The following is a 16,369-nucleotide window of genomic DNA, read 5'->3' on the forward strand; positions in this document are numbered from 1 at the left end:
GGGCAATTCATTTATTCAAGGCCCATCAAGTATTTTTTTACAAGGCCCATCAAGTAATGAGAGGTTCCACATGATCAGCTTGCCAGAAATGCCATAGCCAAGGGAGTGAAAAAGGTCAGCAGTTTTTCCATTTCCAAATTTATGCCCTCTTTATTTTCTTGGTTATATGTTTAGGTTCTATTGAAAACTTGGGAATAATGGCGTCAATTTTACCGTTTCATGAGAAATTTGGGAATAATTTTGATTTTATTGTTTCATGACTGATTTTCTTTGCGAATATTCTGATGTATCTTAGTTCTAAAATTGATGAAATGTTGTATAATTCTGTTTTGCTTTTCAATTGTGCTGCTGCAATAATTTTTTTTTTTGGTTTTATGCGGTGTGGAAGCTGGTTTCCTGCTTGGGTTAAGTAGTAGCTGTAGCTGTTTAATGGGTTCAATGCACACTCTCACTTATCACTAAGCACTGTTTTACTCTTTGCTAATTAATCCAACATAAATTCAGGTCACAACCCAATAATACATACTGATTATTCAGGCATTGGTATTCAAACCAAAATACTTTGATTGACTTGAGTATTACTTTGTAGCAGCTGATTCAAAGCCTTGAGAAGCTCTCCTGCAAATCAAAACTGCATTACTACACTTTTCTTTACATCTTTAGCTGAATACTGCAAATAAAGAAAAATTTCCCTATGAACTCACATGCTCTTTGACATTGGCATAAGCCTACCATCTTCTTCAACACACCCCTGCCAAAAACAACCAAACACAACATCAAATACCAAACAACATTCCTCTGCATTAAACAAACAAAACAAAACAATCTAAAACTCACATGCTCCTTGATGTTGGCACTTGCTTCGGTTTCCTGTTCCTCATACGAATATTCATGATCATTCTCTTCCTCATCTTCGTCATTTGAATCCTCATCAGCACCCTTGCCTATATACTCAACCTTACTGTCAGATTTTCAATAAAACAATTTAAAGATGATCATCCACATATATAATACCTTCATCATCCTCGTATGTATCCTCGTGATCGTATGTGTATTTCCTATCATTCTTTGCTCATCCTCCACATTTGCATCCTCGTCCTCGCCTGTATCCTCAACATTAGAGCCAGTTTTTCAATAAAAAAAAAATTAAAAGATGATCATAATATAATGCTACTACTCTCCTATTTGCTCCTCCTCATACCTTCATCATCCTCTCCTCGATTGGCAATTTCTTTACCATAATCCTCTTCCTTTATATCCTCATGATCGGACGTACATTTTTCACCATTGTTCTCTTCCCGGTCTTTCTCATTTGTATCCTCGTCAATGCCCCCACCTATATCCTCAACATTAGAGCCAATTTTTCAGTAAGAATTTAAAGACACTCTAATTAATTGTTCCACCACATTCACATGTATAATACCTTCAACATCACCCTCTTTGTCTGAATCCTCAACTTCCCTGCAACAATGAATTTGACAGAGGATCATTAAATTGAACAATAATTTATGTTTTTAGCAGTCACATCTTTTTGGTAAAATGAAACAAGAGAAATTTTGTCAGCAAAGTGATGGTATTTCTAAGCCTTGAAATCAAAATATTAGTTACATGAATCGAACCAACTATTCAAAACAACAACATTTGTAATGATATTACCTTTTGATATCAAAACAATTTATATACTTCAATACCCAACATAATCCAAAGTTAAGATTCCTAATCTAACAGCTCAATAATTCATACCACAACTGATTTTGAATGTGCAGATACAAAAGGTAGTGTCGTCTCACCTTATCGCCTTAGGTATATGGTCACCTCCATACCTGAAAATTGGGAGTACATAAATATTAGGAAGTTATAGCAACCTAAAATACTTATTTAATAGGAGTATTATATAACAGCAAAAATGTTGATTAAGTCTGTTGTGAGCCTAAGTATAATTTGAAATCTCAGTCTATTTTAAGACTAAGACATGATTTGATTTGATGAAGGACTAACCTCTCATATTTGAAAGTTATCGGTTTCTCGTAAAATGAAGAAGATCCAATAACCGTAAGCTTATTAGTTCGTGCTGGTTGTAATTGGGTCGCACAAGTCAAAGCTAAAGGATTACAGTCCTCTAATTCAATCGCCACGATCTCAAATCCAAGTTCGGCATATATTGAAGTAGGCCCAGAGACCTCTTTTAGTTTGTAGCAATGTTTCAAGCTTAGGTAGTCAAGCTTAGGAAAGCTACCAAGTCTTGGATTCCATTGCACCAAATCACTTTCTTCAATTAGAAGAAACTTAAGTTCCCAAAAACTCTCTCTTTTTGCTTCCCAACACGAACCCAGAAAGGCGTAGGATCGCAGTTTGAGGGCTTCAAGATATGGCAAAGATCCAACGACATCCATGTATTCCCAGGGAAATCCCATGCCACTCAAATGTAACTTTTTCAAATTACGTGGTAACTTCAATGACCCAGGCGTCACCGGGTAAACATGACCATGCTTGATCACAGGATTTGTGATATTGAATTTGAGTATCTCCAAACTTCCAAGTATTGAAATACAACCAAAGCAACGCAGAAGGTCATTATGGTCATCATAAGGAGTCAGCTCAATCTGTATTCTTAATTTCCTTATGTTAGGAATTCTTCTGGAGAGCTGCGAGATTGTACATATGCTAGCATTCACACCTACAAGTGTTTTGAGCTTTTTTAAAGAAGAAAGATGAGATGGAGCTACAAGGCTCTTTCCCAATATCTCAATATGCTCTAACTCTTGCATATCCCAAATTTGTATTGGCACATATGATGCAGCTCTAAGTCGTCTAATTTTCATATGTGGATGGATAATCAAGACTCGAAGGTTGAAAAGTTTGGATATAGTTGCAGGGAGTTCTCCGTTGTAAGTTAGGGCAAGGTACTTTAGTTGGAATAGGGACAAAAATTCTATTGGGAAAGTATAGAAACGTTGTCTGAGAGCATCTATTTCTCTAAGCAATCTGAAACCAACATCTATAGGGATTGGATATTGGTGGTAAGGACCATAGAAAAGGAGAGAACGTGCATAGGATGCACAGTTCAATCTCACTGAGTCGCGAAACTCTTTGATGCCAAACAAGATGTTATTTTCGAGACACAAGCCGCGTTGACCTTTTAGACCTTCTAAGGCATCAATCAACTTATTTAGGACATGATAAAACTTGTTCTGACTAGCTTCTCCTCTACACACATGCCGCCATGAAGAATGAAGCCAACAAGTTTTATACTCTCCAATAGAAAACTCATCTGATGTTTTATTCACACTCTTAAAGCTACGTAAAACAAGACTAAAGTAGATAGCTAGCTCTCTCAAGCATCTCCGATCATACCACAACCCCTCCGCAGTGAGCATGGTGATGATCTTGGAAGGAGGGGTGTCATAATCTTGAGGGAAAACTCCCATAAACAGAAAAGGCATTTTAAGACGTTGAGGCAGGTAATTGTAGCTTGGGAAAAGTACCTTTGATATTTCATTATATGCATCTGTAAAGACTGAATTTCTCTTTTCTGCTACTTCATTCCAGTAGACGGGTTCTCTGTTATGCACGGATGTCGATAGGATGTCAGCAACTGTGACTATCATGAGAGGGAGACCTTCACAAAGCTTGGCAATTTTGTTGGCGGCTTTGTGAAGTTGAGGAGGACAAACCTCATCACCAAACACCTTCTCACATAGTAGCTCCATACTTTCTTCTTCATTCAAAAACCGCACCTCAAGCCAAGGCTCATTACTTATACCAACATTCATTGATTTTCGATGTCGTCTAGTAAGCAAGACAAGAATGCAACCATATTTTGTGTATGGTAAAGAATCTTTAAAGAAATCCCATACATGTGGCTCCCAGACATCATCCAACACAACGATGCAATTCATGCCATCCATTCTTTCCTTCAAGTAGTCATCTCCTTGTGTAGTTCCACACAGTTGAGCTAAAATGCCTTTTGAAATTTGACCGGCCGGTTGAGGCACTCTGCCTACGGTGACCCACGCGCGACACTCAAATTTGCTCTGAATCTCGGGATCTTCATAAATTTGCATAGCAAGAGTGGTCTTCCCAACGCCTGCCGTTCCATAAAGTGAGTAGAAATGATACCCGCGACGAGATTCTCTCATAAGATCGGTTTTGAGGAGTTGAAGTTGGTCTGATAACCCCGTCATCTTTGAGTTGGTTCCATGAAAACCGATGACTGAGGAAATAGGTTCGTCTTCAGCCATATTATCAACTTCATAAACGTACTCCTTCTCCATATCCTTGAGCTTCTGGATCAAGGAACGAGCATCATTTTCCAGACTCAGCAGATCAATGGAGACAATCTCAGGAAGAGTTTCAAATTGTGAAGGAAGGTGTCGTGTAAGAAGGGATTCCAACGAGTCTTCAAATTTCCAAATTGCCTCTTTGATTCTTCCATCCAAAGCGTTCACCTTCTTCCTGCTCCTGCTTGAGCTTGTGTAGTCCAATCTTTTCAGAATTTCTTCCCAAGGCCCCAACTTATCGTATACGTCTCTTAGGATTTTGTTAGAGCGACCAACAAGTTTAAATCGAGAACAATAGAAAGTATTGATAATTGTGTTCTTAGCAGAAAGAACAGCACCAAAAGTTGTCATTCTTCTTATTTGAGAGTTGGTGGTGGTGGAATTTTTGAGATTATCTTTTATCAGTTGCTCTCTAAGTCCACAATTAGATGTTTTAATAGGAGTATTTCCTTTTTTTTTCCAGTTAAATATTCCATTTTATTTTATTTATCACTACCTCCTTCATTCCGTCATTAAATGCTCATTAGTACTCCCTCCGTCCCATAGTACTACTAATAGAGTCATTTTGCAATTTTTGCTACGTTCCATAGGAGTGGAGTCGTTAAAAGTCAACACATTTCTTGCACGACCCGTCTGAATTCAATTTTCTTATTTTTTTTATTTTCTTCATTTGTTCTATAAATGTGGAGGTTTAATTTTGTGCTGATTTTATGAAATGAAGTGAAGGGAGGGAGAAAAATAGTTGTAGAATTTGCACGCTATATATACATATGGAGGGAGAGAGTGTGTATATTAATTTATGTGTTTTAATTACGTGTTTTAATTTTTTTAAAATATAAAATTGTGTGGGAATAAATTATGTGCTTTAATTTTTTTAAAATACAAAATTGTGTGGGAATAAATGATGTGTTTAAATTTTTTAATTAAATTATGTGTTTTTTTAATTATTATAGTCCGATAATTTTTATTTTAACTGAATTAAGATATGCCAACAATTGATAAAATAATGTGATTTGTGGCTTGAGCGTGTCCACTAGGCCTGCTTATTCGGCCGGTTCCAGTTCTAACCGGACCGGTCGGTTAACCAGTTTTAAATTTTCATATATTTTAGAATCGGAACCGGAACCGATCGGTTTTGGTTTGGAACCGACCGGTTAAGAACCGGTCGATTCCGGTTCCGAACCGGAGCCGATGTGCAATTTTAATCCGAACTTATTTATAATTTTAAATAGTTCAATACTAAAAAAATAATAATCCAACATTAAGAAATATAACAAATAATACCTAAAAATTTAAATAAATACACAAAAAATACAAACCAACAATGCAATAATATTCATATACGGATAAGAGTGATGCCAAGTGTAGTAGGTCGGACTAGTTTATGTTAGCAATTTTATAATACAAAAATAGGAGTTCTAAACTTTAACAATTTTTTAAAAAAATGAGTTTTAAAATTGAATTCCATTTCCCTTCTTTTGGCTAAATAAATATTCATTGGAATTTCCAATACTAATTGATCTTGTTGTGGCTTTTTGATTTATAACGGAACAGTAAATAAATTATTTACAAATATGTTAAAATCGTATGTTAAATGAATTGTTACATAAATTTGTTATAAAGTTAAATTTCTATCATATGAAATGATATTGTATTTGTATAAGTTCTTTTAGAAATTAAAAACAAACTTATAATGTCCTACTCATTGTAGTTAGTTCATAAAAAATGGATTAGGAAAATAATTGTAGATTCAAAGTATCACGGTTTAAATATTTTAAATACTTCAAAAAACAGAGCTCGCAAATCTAACACTGTTTAAATCTAAAAATCACTCAATGTTTCAAATTATTTTACTTTAATTCAAAATTAATTCAATTAAATTAAATTTATTAGTATATTAAATTATAAAAAAATAAAATTGAATTATAATCCGGTTCCTAGTTAGGAACCGGTCGGTTCTGATTCGAAACCGAAACCAGTTTTATTTAAAAAGTTGGAACCGATATCGGAACTGGAACTGGATATTTCGGTTTCGGTTCTTCAATTAACCGGTCGGTTTCGGTTTTGATTTCGGTTAACCGAGAACCGGAAAACCGTTTAAGCATTCCTAGTGTCCACTATTGCCCTGGACAATTTTTTGTGGGCGTGGACAAATAATCGTGGCTAAAAAAAAGGGGTCCACTCTTATTGCCATTGAATATGCTGAGACTATTACTTGTCACTATAATTTGCCATCATCACTTTTACATGCTCTTAGCTTTTTCTTGGTGGGTGGTTAGATGCATCGGTGGGTGAGTGGCTTTTCAGTTTTCATCGATTATTGTTCTTATTTTAATTATTGGACTGAGAATATTGTGCTGCTCTCCACACATGTACTAGTATGATAACTTGATTTCATGATTAATTCTATGTTCATTCTATCTCGTGTTCAAAATTAAATGAAACTATGCTTTGGGTGCATAGTGGTAGTTTAAAAGTCTTAATTTAATGCCTCTCTAACTTGAATAAGATGGAATTTGGTGGAAAAAGATGACAAATTGATAATAAATTTTGAAGATTGGAATCTTAGGATTTTTTTAGAATTATGGAAATTGGTTTAAAGAACACGTGTTTAGCTAGTCTTTGTCTACAAGTGTTTTTAGATTGGACATTCATCGAACAGTTCGAATTTTTTTTCTTTTTAGGCCCATTGGGCCTACGTCAAGCCCATATCTACTGGGACTATGTCAAAGCCCATGTCAATTGGCCCCACAATACGGCCATATCTGTTGGGCCAATGCTAAAGCTCATGTCATGATCATTTGGGTTCATAATACAATAACCTAATTATTAAATTAATTATTTCTATACCATAATGGCTAATGTATATTGTTACACTAATTATATTTATGTTATGAAGAAAAAAATATTTTAAAAAAATTATTAAATAATTCGGTTACTTCAGTTTTCGATTTTCCGTAGATGTATTACTCTTTTGGGAGTTCATCTATACTCCCTCCATCCCACATTTGGAGTCACTTATTGTTATGGCTCGGGTTTTAAGAAAGAGTTGAAGTGTGTAATAGATGAAGTGAGATGATGGAGTGTGTAATAAATGAAGTGAGATGGTAGAGTTGGTTGAAGGTGGGTCCCTTTTGACTTTTGATTTTTGTTTTGGTTTATTTTAATGTAGATGTAGATAATGGCATTTGGATGTAATTTTGATGAAGAATGAGGTAAAATTGTATGACCAAATATGGAAAATTCTAAAAGTGACTATTAAACTGGGACGGACTTTTATGGCAAAAAGTGACTCTTAATCTGGGACGGAGGGAGTATTATTTCATTCAAAATTAAATTAGATAATTTACTACTACCTCTATCCCTGAAAATTTGATACAGGTTACTATTTCGGTCCGTCCCTGAAAATTTGATACACTTCACTTTTACCATTTTTGGTAGTGGACCTCATATTCCACTAACTCATTCCTCCTCACATTTTATTATAAAACTAATACTTTAAAAGTAGGACACACATTCCACTAACTTTTTCAACTCACTTTTCATTACATTTCTTAAAACTCGTGTCAGGTCAAAGTGTAGCAAATTTTGGGGGACGGAGGTAGTAATATTTTTCTTTGTGTAGTACACTTTATTAGATTACGGTACTTGGTATATTTTGAAAATGACTAAAATCAATTATTTCATTGAAAAATTAGTACAAGCGAATTACCATTTTTTTGGTCACTAAATATTTAGTTCAATTACTTCTTTTCATCATTCTATTCCTTGTCTAATCATAATCTTCTTCATCATAATTCTCTTCATCTATTTCCTCATAATCCCCGTCCTCCATATCCTCATAATCTTCTTCATCCCAATCTTCTTCGTCGTCCGAATCCTCTTCTTCAGTTTCCTTATGATCTTCTTCGTCTTAATCCTCTTCATCAGTAACCTTATAATCTTCTTCGTTTGAATCCCCCTCCTAAGTGACCTTATTATCTTCTTCTTCCTATCTTCTTCGTTAGAATCCGAATAATCTTCATCATCTTCAGTATCCTTATAATCATCATCGTCCGAATCCTCTTCCTGATCAGTATCCTTATAATCCTCATCCTCGGTATCCTTATTATCTTCATCATCATCATCTGTATCACACAGGTAAGATATGTTAATTTGATGCATTAATAACTTATCTTGATTTAGATTGTTAGTGTAAAAAATGATAAATGTAACAATGTGTCTCCATAACATTCACATGTATGATAATACCTTCACTATCCTTTTCCAAGCTGGATATGTCATCATAATCATCCCCTGTGTCGGTATCCTCGTCGTCAGAGTGGTATCTGCTGTAATGAATTTAAAAGAGCACAATTTTATGTTAAAAATGAACAAGAAACGATAATTAATACTATCATTCAACTTCTAGTCTTTTTTATTTACTTGTGTTTGCAGCAGGCCATGAGAGGATTGGAAATGTATTGAATTGTTTCTACTTTTATTTTATTGTGTAATTACAAGTGAGGATTTATCCTTTAATAGGGTTTTAATATGTGTGTATAAGGAAAGATCAACATATCATTTACATAATAATTGCATGGATTAGATTATAAATCATAGCTACAATCTCTATCATGATTTCCAATAGCGGATTGCTAACATCCCCCCTCAAGTTAAGTAAGTCGTTGGATTTTGGATACTTAACTTGTTATGGATCTTTGCCTTATTCGCTTTAGTCACTATATCAGCTAACTGATTTCCAGATTGTACGAACGGAAAATCCACATTTTTCTGTAAGTGTCTATCTAGCTCGACATGACACTCCAACTACATAGGCAATACCAGGCCGAGTGTAGGATAGGTATATCAATTTGTATCCACATAATATTCTTAATCATAATCTATATCGTCATCACCCTAATAATCCTATTCATTCATTTTCTTGTTCCATCATAATCATATTCCTTGTTCTCCTCATTTGTATCCTCATAATCTTCTTCTTTCATAATCCCCTTCCTTATTCTCCTCATCTGTATTCTCATAATCTTCTTCATAATAATATCCTCCTTTGTATCTTCATTATTATACTCTCTCTATTTCATAAAAATAGTCTTCCTTTTTCCATTTTAGTACGTCCCATAAAATTACCGCCTTTCTATCCAATTACCTTTTTCTTTTGATCTCTCATCTATATTACCAATTTCACGTTAAAACCTACAGTACTAAACTCATCGGTGTCAAGAACAAGATAATTTCCATTTTTTTCGTGAGACAATTCATCAAACAAGTGATGTGTTTTTGACTAGACATTTCATCGAACAGTTGAAGTTGGATGGCATCCACAATATTCGAAATTACTCATTAATATGCGGATTTCTATGACAGTTTATGGGGGATCTCCCGGGAAACTTCTCATCCAAACAGCTTCTTACTTCATGAGTTAATTTATTGTTTAGGCATTTCATCGAACAGGTCAACCTTTTCATTTTAGATCCTTCGGCTCTTTGTTAAACCCATGTCAATTACGCCTATGCTAAAAGCTCATGTCAATTGGGCCAATGGGCTTTTCATTCGTTTAAGGCCCATCAATTGTAAGTGAAGTTAATTTGATTAAGACAATCTGTTTCAGAGCTTGCTTAGAGCACTCCAAATGGTTTGGGGATAAACTCCCTTATTTCTCCCTAACTCTTGCCACATCAGCGCCACATCAGCACCAAAATTTATCCCCAGTTTTTAGCCAACTTTAAGCCAACCTCTGCAATGGTTTCTCCCTTATTTCTCCCTAACTCAACATTTCATTTTTACATCATCACTAATTTAATTGTTTTATTTTTATATATAATAAAGCTAGCTTATTTAATTTATAAGATAAAACAAATAATAGTAATAAAGTTCGTTGTATTAAACACGGGTACACATTACAACGAAGAAAATTAAAAAAAAAAAAAAGTACACGAATGGAAAAAAAAAATCAAAAAAAAAATTCAAAGAAAAAAAAATTCAAGGGCGGTGGGCGCGGTTTCTATTTGCCCACAATTCTTCGATGATATCGTGTTGTAGTGCTTGATGGGCCTCCTTCTGGTGTATGTCCATGAACGCCTGGAACCGTTCATGTTCGTTGTGCGGTACACCCTGGCGGGCGGACTCGGTTGAGACACCGTGACTCGATGATGCAACACTTGGGTCGTTGGTGACGTCGAGGACGCCTTCGTGTTCATCATCGATGATCATGTTATGCATGATAATGCACGCATACATGATATCGGCAATATCCCCCTGGTAGAAAAAGCGCGTCGGGCCCTTTACCAGTGCAAATCGCGATTGGAGCACCCCAAATGCCCTCTCCACATCCTTGCGCGCAGACTCTTGCGCTCGGGCAAAATACCTTCTTCTATCTCCGAGTGGGCATCTGATCGTCTTCAGAAACACGGGCCATTGCGGATAGATGCCGTCAGCCAGGTAGTACCCCATGTTATGCACATTGCCATTGGCCGTGAATTCGATGGAGGGGCCTAACCCGTTGATCCGCTCGTTGAAAAGGGGCGAGGAATTGAGAACATTTAGGTCGTTGTTCGACCCGGCTATACCAAAATAAGCATGCCAAATCCAAAGCCGTTGGTCGGCAACGGCTTCAAGAATGATGGTGGGATGCGTACCTTTGTAGCCGGTAGTGAACTGGCCTCGCCACGCGGTTGGGCAGTTCTTCCACTGCCAGTGCATACAGTCGATGCTGCCGAGCATCCCCGGAAAGCCGTAGGTCCTCCAGTGCCAATCCAGTAGGAACTGGCAGTCAGCTGCGTCCGGCGAGCGAAGGTAGTGCTCCCCAAATATCTCTCGCACGCCCTGACAGAAATTCTTCAGGCACTCGTTGCCAGTCGTCTCGCCGCATTGCAGATACTCATCGAACATGTCGGCGGACCCTCCGTATGCCAACTGCCGGATGGCAACAGTGCATTTCTGTAGGGGCGATAGTCCGGGCTTCCCTGCTGCGTCTCGCTGGAGCCGGAACTCGGGGTAACGCGCGGACAACGCATTAACAATGCGCAGGAAGAGGGAGCGGCGCATTCTGAACCGGCGACGAAATACATCTGCCGGATAACGTGGTTCCTCCGCGAAATAATCGGCGAACAGCCGATCGTGCGCACCAGTGTGGTTGCGAGGGATGTATCGGCGCCGCCGGCGGATTGGCCGTTGGGGGGGTGGCTGCTGCATTCGAGCGATCTCGCTTTGTATGTAGCGGGAGATATAGTTGTTGATTGGGTTGTTGGCGAAACCCGCTACATCCCATCCGGTGGGAGCGGGAGGTACCTCTTCTTCGGAAGAAGAATGTGATATTTCCTCGTCGGACTGAGCACGAGACGATGAATCAGAACTCATTTAATAAAGATGGAGAGAAAAAAGATTGAAAATTTGTGTGAATGAAGTTTGTGGGTGATGAATGGAGGAAGAGGATGAAATATTTATAGGGGTGGAAATTAGATTATGACCGTTGAGGGAAAAAAAAAAATAAATAAATTGATCATCGCCGAAAAATCGCCGAACAGCTCCCCACAGTGGCTGGCGATGATCCGGCGATAGCCCGGCGTTAAAACGCCGCTTGGCGTAAAATCGGTAGGAATTTCGCCGAAAAATCGCCGAACTCCTCCCAATGGCCGGCAATAAGTCGGCGATATCCGGCGAAAAATCGCCGGATTTTCGCCGTCGCCATTGGGAGTGCTCTTACACGCCTTAGCATAGGGAGTGAATAAGGTCAGCAGTTTTATACTTTTATCCCTTTCAAAATTAATCTCATCTTTATTTTCTTTGGTTATCTGATTAGTTTACTGGCGTCAATTTTATGCTTCATTATAAATTTGAGAATACTGTTCATTTTATGCTTCATGACTGATTTTATCTGGGAATAATTATGATGTCTTTATTTAGGGAAAATTGATTAAATATTGCTAAGCTGTAATTTTGTTTTGCTTTTCAATTGTACTGTTGCAATTTTGTTTTGTTTTTGTGTGGTGTGAGCTGGTTTCTTGTTTTTGTTAAGGAGTAGTATTTTTTTTTCCTCTTTGCTAATAATCCAACCTCAGATTTATTTAAATGCTCAAGTAATGTTTTCAATCATATACTCAATCCCACAGAATGAATCCAACATAAGTTTTAATTATTGAATTCAGGTGACAACATAATACTCTAACACACAACACTAATAATTCATTTATTTGAAATCAAACCAAAATACCAAGAAATCACCACACAAGTTGTTGAATTCTTAGAGAAAATTCATGATTTACATGTGTAGCACTGTGTAGCAGCAGATTCAAAAGTGGATTACATAATCTTTCTTTATAGCTGATCTGATACTGAAAATTTAAAATGTCTCAATGAACTCACATGCTGCTTGACGTTTGCGCTCGCCTCTGTTTCCTCATGATCATGCGTATATTCGTCACCATTCTCTTTCTCATTCTCCTCATCTTTGCCCTTGCCTATATCCTCAACATTAGTGCCAATTTTTCAATTAAAATGGAAAAGAAGATCATTATACAAAGCTCACATATACAATACCTTCATTATCCTCCCCTTGGTCGGAAATTTCTTCACATCACCATCATCATCCTCTTCCTCAACATCAGACTTGGACCTGCAGTAATGAATTTGAAAGAGCATCATTGTACAATGTTAAAACTGAACAAGAAAAAATAATTTACATCCCTATAACACAATGACTGATTTTGAACTGCAGATAGAAAAATGCGGTGTCTCACCTCCCATAATACTTCATACGGTTGACTTGCCTGAAAAGTGATACATAAATATCCAGAAGTTATACATAAATATCCGAAAAAGTTATTTACATGTTTTCAACTGTCACATCTTTTAGTTGAAAGGAAATGAGAGAAAGCTTACGTTGCCTTTGTTCTAAGCCTCAAATGCAAAAAAGTTCAGTTAATTCAACAAAACAGGGAACAGTACATGTAATGAAATTACTTTGTGATGTCAAACCAAAGTGAAACAACCCTATAACACAATGACTGATTTTGAACTGCAGATAGAAAATGTGGTGTCTCACCTTTCCTGATTCGTCATATGCTTGACTTGCCTGAAAGTTGATACATAAATATCCGGAAGTTATATACATAAACCGAAAACACTTAATTCGATACATCAAAATTTAATTAGAATTTGAACTCACAGTTATCCTGAAGACTAAGACATGATTTGATCTGTAGATGGATGACTAACCTTTCAAGTTTGATAGTTGTCGGTTTCTCATAATAAGAAGAAGAGACAATAACATGAGGCATAACACCATCATCCGGTATTAATTGTTTGGCCGAAATCAATGCTAAAGGATTGCAGTCCTCTAATTCAATCATTCTGGTTGGATTTTCACTTGACCACAGAGTCAGAGAAGCAGGCTTGCCGATCTCTTTTAGTTTGTAGCAATGTTTCATGCTCAGGTATGTTAGGTTCGGGAAGCTTCCGTATCTTGGCTTCCATTGCACCAAATCACTTTCTTCAATAAGAAGAAACCGAAGATTCCTAAAACTATACCTTTTAGCTGCCCAATGTGAACCCTGAAAAGCGTAGGATCGCAGGTTGAGGGCTTGAAGAAATGGCAAAGAGCCAACGACATCCATGTATTCCCACGGGAAACCCATGCCACTCAAATGTAACTTTTTCAAATTATGTGGCAACTTGAGTGACCCGGGAGTTACCGGGAAAGCATGATCTTTCTTGACCACAGGATTTGTTATACTCAATTTGAGTATATCCAATTCAAGTGTTGAAATGCAATCAAAACAGCTCAATAGGTTGTTATGGTCGTCATAAGGCGTTAGCTCGATCTGTATTCCTAATTTCCTTATGTTAGGAATCCTTTTGGAGAGTTCCAATACAGTACAAATGCTAGCATTCACACCTACAAGTGTTTTGAGATTTTTCAATGAAGCAACATGAGATGGAGCTACAAGGCTCTTTCCCAATATCTCAATATGCTCTAAGTCTTGCATATCCCAAATTTGTATTGGTACATATGATGGAGCTCTACAATGTCTAATATTCAGATGTGGATGAATAATCAAGGTTCGAAGGTTGAAAAGTTTGGATATAGTTGCAGGGAGTTCTCCGTTACAAGTTAGAGCAAGGTACTTTAGTTGGACTAGAGAAAGAATTTCTACTGGGAAAGTATAGAAACGTTGTGTAAGAGCATCTATTTCTCTTAGCAACCTGAAACCAACATCTATAGGGATTGGATATTGGTGGTAAGGACCATAGAAAAGGATAGAACGTGTAAATGATGCACAGTTCAACCTCACTGAGTTGCCAAACTCTTTGATGCCAAATAAAATGTTATTTTCAAGACACAAGCCGCGCTGACCATTTAGAACTTCTTCACCGGCATCAATCAACTTATTTAAGACACGATAAAACTTGTGCTTACTAGCTTCTCCTCTACACACGTGCCGCCATGAACAATGAAGCCAACAAGTTTTATACTTGCGATAAGTTGACTCACAAGAAGTTTTATCGACACTCCTGAAGTTGCGTAAAACAAGACTATAGTCGAAACCTAGATCCGTCAAACATTTCCAATCACACCACAACCCCTTAGCAGTCAACATAGTGATTATCTTGAAAGGTGGGGTGTCATAATGTAGAGGGAAAACACCCATAAACAGAAAAGACATTTTAAGACTTTGAGGTAAGTAGTCGTAGCTTGGGAAAAGTACCTTTGATATTTGATTATATGCATCCGTGAAGACTGAATTTCTCCTTTCTGCTACTTCATTCCAGTAGACTGGGTCTCTGTTATGCTCGGATTTGGATAGGATGTCCGCAACTGTGACTATCAAGAGAGGGAGGCCTTCACAAAGCTTGGCAATCTTGGTGACAAGTTTGTGAAGTTGAGGAGGGCAAATCTCATCACCAAACACCTTCTCACATAGTAGCTCCATACTTTCTTCTTCGTTTAAATACCGCACCTCATACAACGAACTACCTTCCAGATAATCTCCAATCCATTTTCGATGCCGGCCAGTAAATAAGACATTAATACATCCCATTTCTATGTATGGTACATGATAGAAATACCATGCATTTGTCACCTCCCAGACATCATCCAACACAATCAAGGAATTCTTGCCATACAATTGTTTTTTCAAGTAGTCACCTACTTCTTCCGGGCTGTCGCCTATTTCTTCATCTCCATGTATATTTCCACAGAGTTGCGCTATAATGCCTCGTGACATTTGACTGATCTGTTGATGCACTCTGCCTACAGTGACCCATGCGCGACACTCAAATTTGCTCTGAATTTCTTCATCTTGATAAATTTGCATAGCAAGAGTGGTCTTCCCAATGCCTGCCGTTCCATAAAGGCCATACACACGCGTATATCTTTGCAGAAGATGAGTTTTGACTTTTTCGAATTGGTCTGATAACCCAATCATCTTTGAGTTGGTTCCGCGAAAACCAATTTCTGTGGAAATAGGCTTGTCTCGAGGCATATGCTTAATTCACTTCATAAATGTAGTCCTTCTTCATACCCTCGATCGCATGGATCAAGACATTTGCATCATATAGCAGATTCTGCAGATCAACGGGGACTATCTCTTGAAGAGTTTCGAGTTGTGAAGGAATCTGTTGAGTGAGAAGGGATTCCAACGAATCTTCAAATTTCCAAATAACATCTCTGATTCTTCCATCCAAAGCATTCACCTTCTTCCGGCTCTTGCTCGGGCTCGTCTTGTCCAAACTTTCCAGAATTTCAGGCAACGGCTCCAGCTTCTTGTGCATGACTTGCATGATTTGTTGAGAGCGGCCAACAAGGCTGAAACGAGAACAACAGAGAATATCGTTGATTGTATTCCGAAGAGAATTCAAAGCACCGTAAGCCGTCATGTCTCTTGTATGAAAGCTGGTGGTGGAAGGAATAAAACTGGTAATGTGATATGAGTAAATCTCAGTTTAATTTGGCTATACACAATATATGGTCTCATTGTGTTCATACACTTTGTGCCTAACTTCCTGATTTGAAGGCTTTTTTACTCTTCTTTATCACTTTTGAAATATTATTCTAATAAGTACTATAATGCTCATAACGCGTAATAATA

The 16,369-nt window shown here is 37.3% G+C and overlaps 2 protein-coding genes across 2 annotated transcripts; both read right to left on the reverse strand.

Annotated features, from left to right (window-relative positions):
- Positions 1-452: 452 nt before the first annotated feature.
- Positions 453-4,677, reverse strand: LOC125208862 (putative late blight resistance protein homolog R1A-3). The gene is made up of 8 exons (XM_048108360.2): positions 1,999-4,677; positions 1,791-1,823; positions 1,424-1,461; positions 1,202-1,336; positions 1,015-1,103; positions 838-944; positions 705-751; positions 453-618 (listed from the first exon to the last, which is right to left on the reverse strand). Coding segments are annotated over exons 1-8 (3,084 nt in total). The 5' UTR covers positions 4,632-4,677; the 3' UTR covers positions 453-616.
- Positions 4,678-12,505: 7,828 nt separating this feature from the next.
- On the reverse strand, positions 12,506-16,214 carry LOC125208911 (putative late blight resistance protein homolog R1A-10). Its single transcript, XM_048108441.2, has 5 exons — positions 13,497-16,214; positions 13,324-13,353; positions 13,019-13,048; positions 12,819-12,894; positions 12,506-12,739 (listed from the first exon to the last, which is right to left on the reverse strand). Exons 1-5 carry the CDS (start codon positions 15,761-15,763, stop codon positions 12,641-12,643), a joined length of 2,502 nt encoding a protein of 833 aa, XP_047964398.1. The 5' UTR covers positions 15,764-16,214; the 3' UTR covers positions 12,506-12,640.
- Between the last annotated feature and the right edge of the window lie 155 nt (positions 16,215-16,369).

Source organism: Salvia hispanica, chromosome 2, assembly GCF_029641045.1.
Source record: "Salvia hispanica isolate PSC_SH4W2 chromosome 2, Shi_PSC_v1, whole genome shotgun sequence".
Lineage (NCBI taxonomy): Eukaryota > Viridiplantae > Streptophyta > Magnoliopsida > Lamiales > Lamiaceae > Salvia > Salvia hispanica.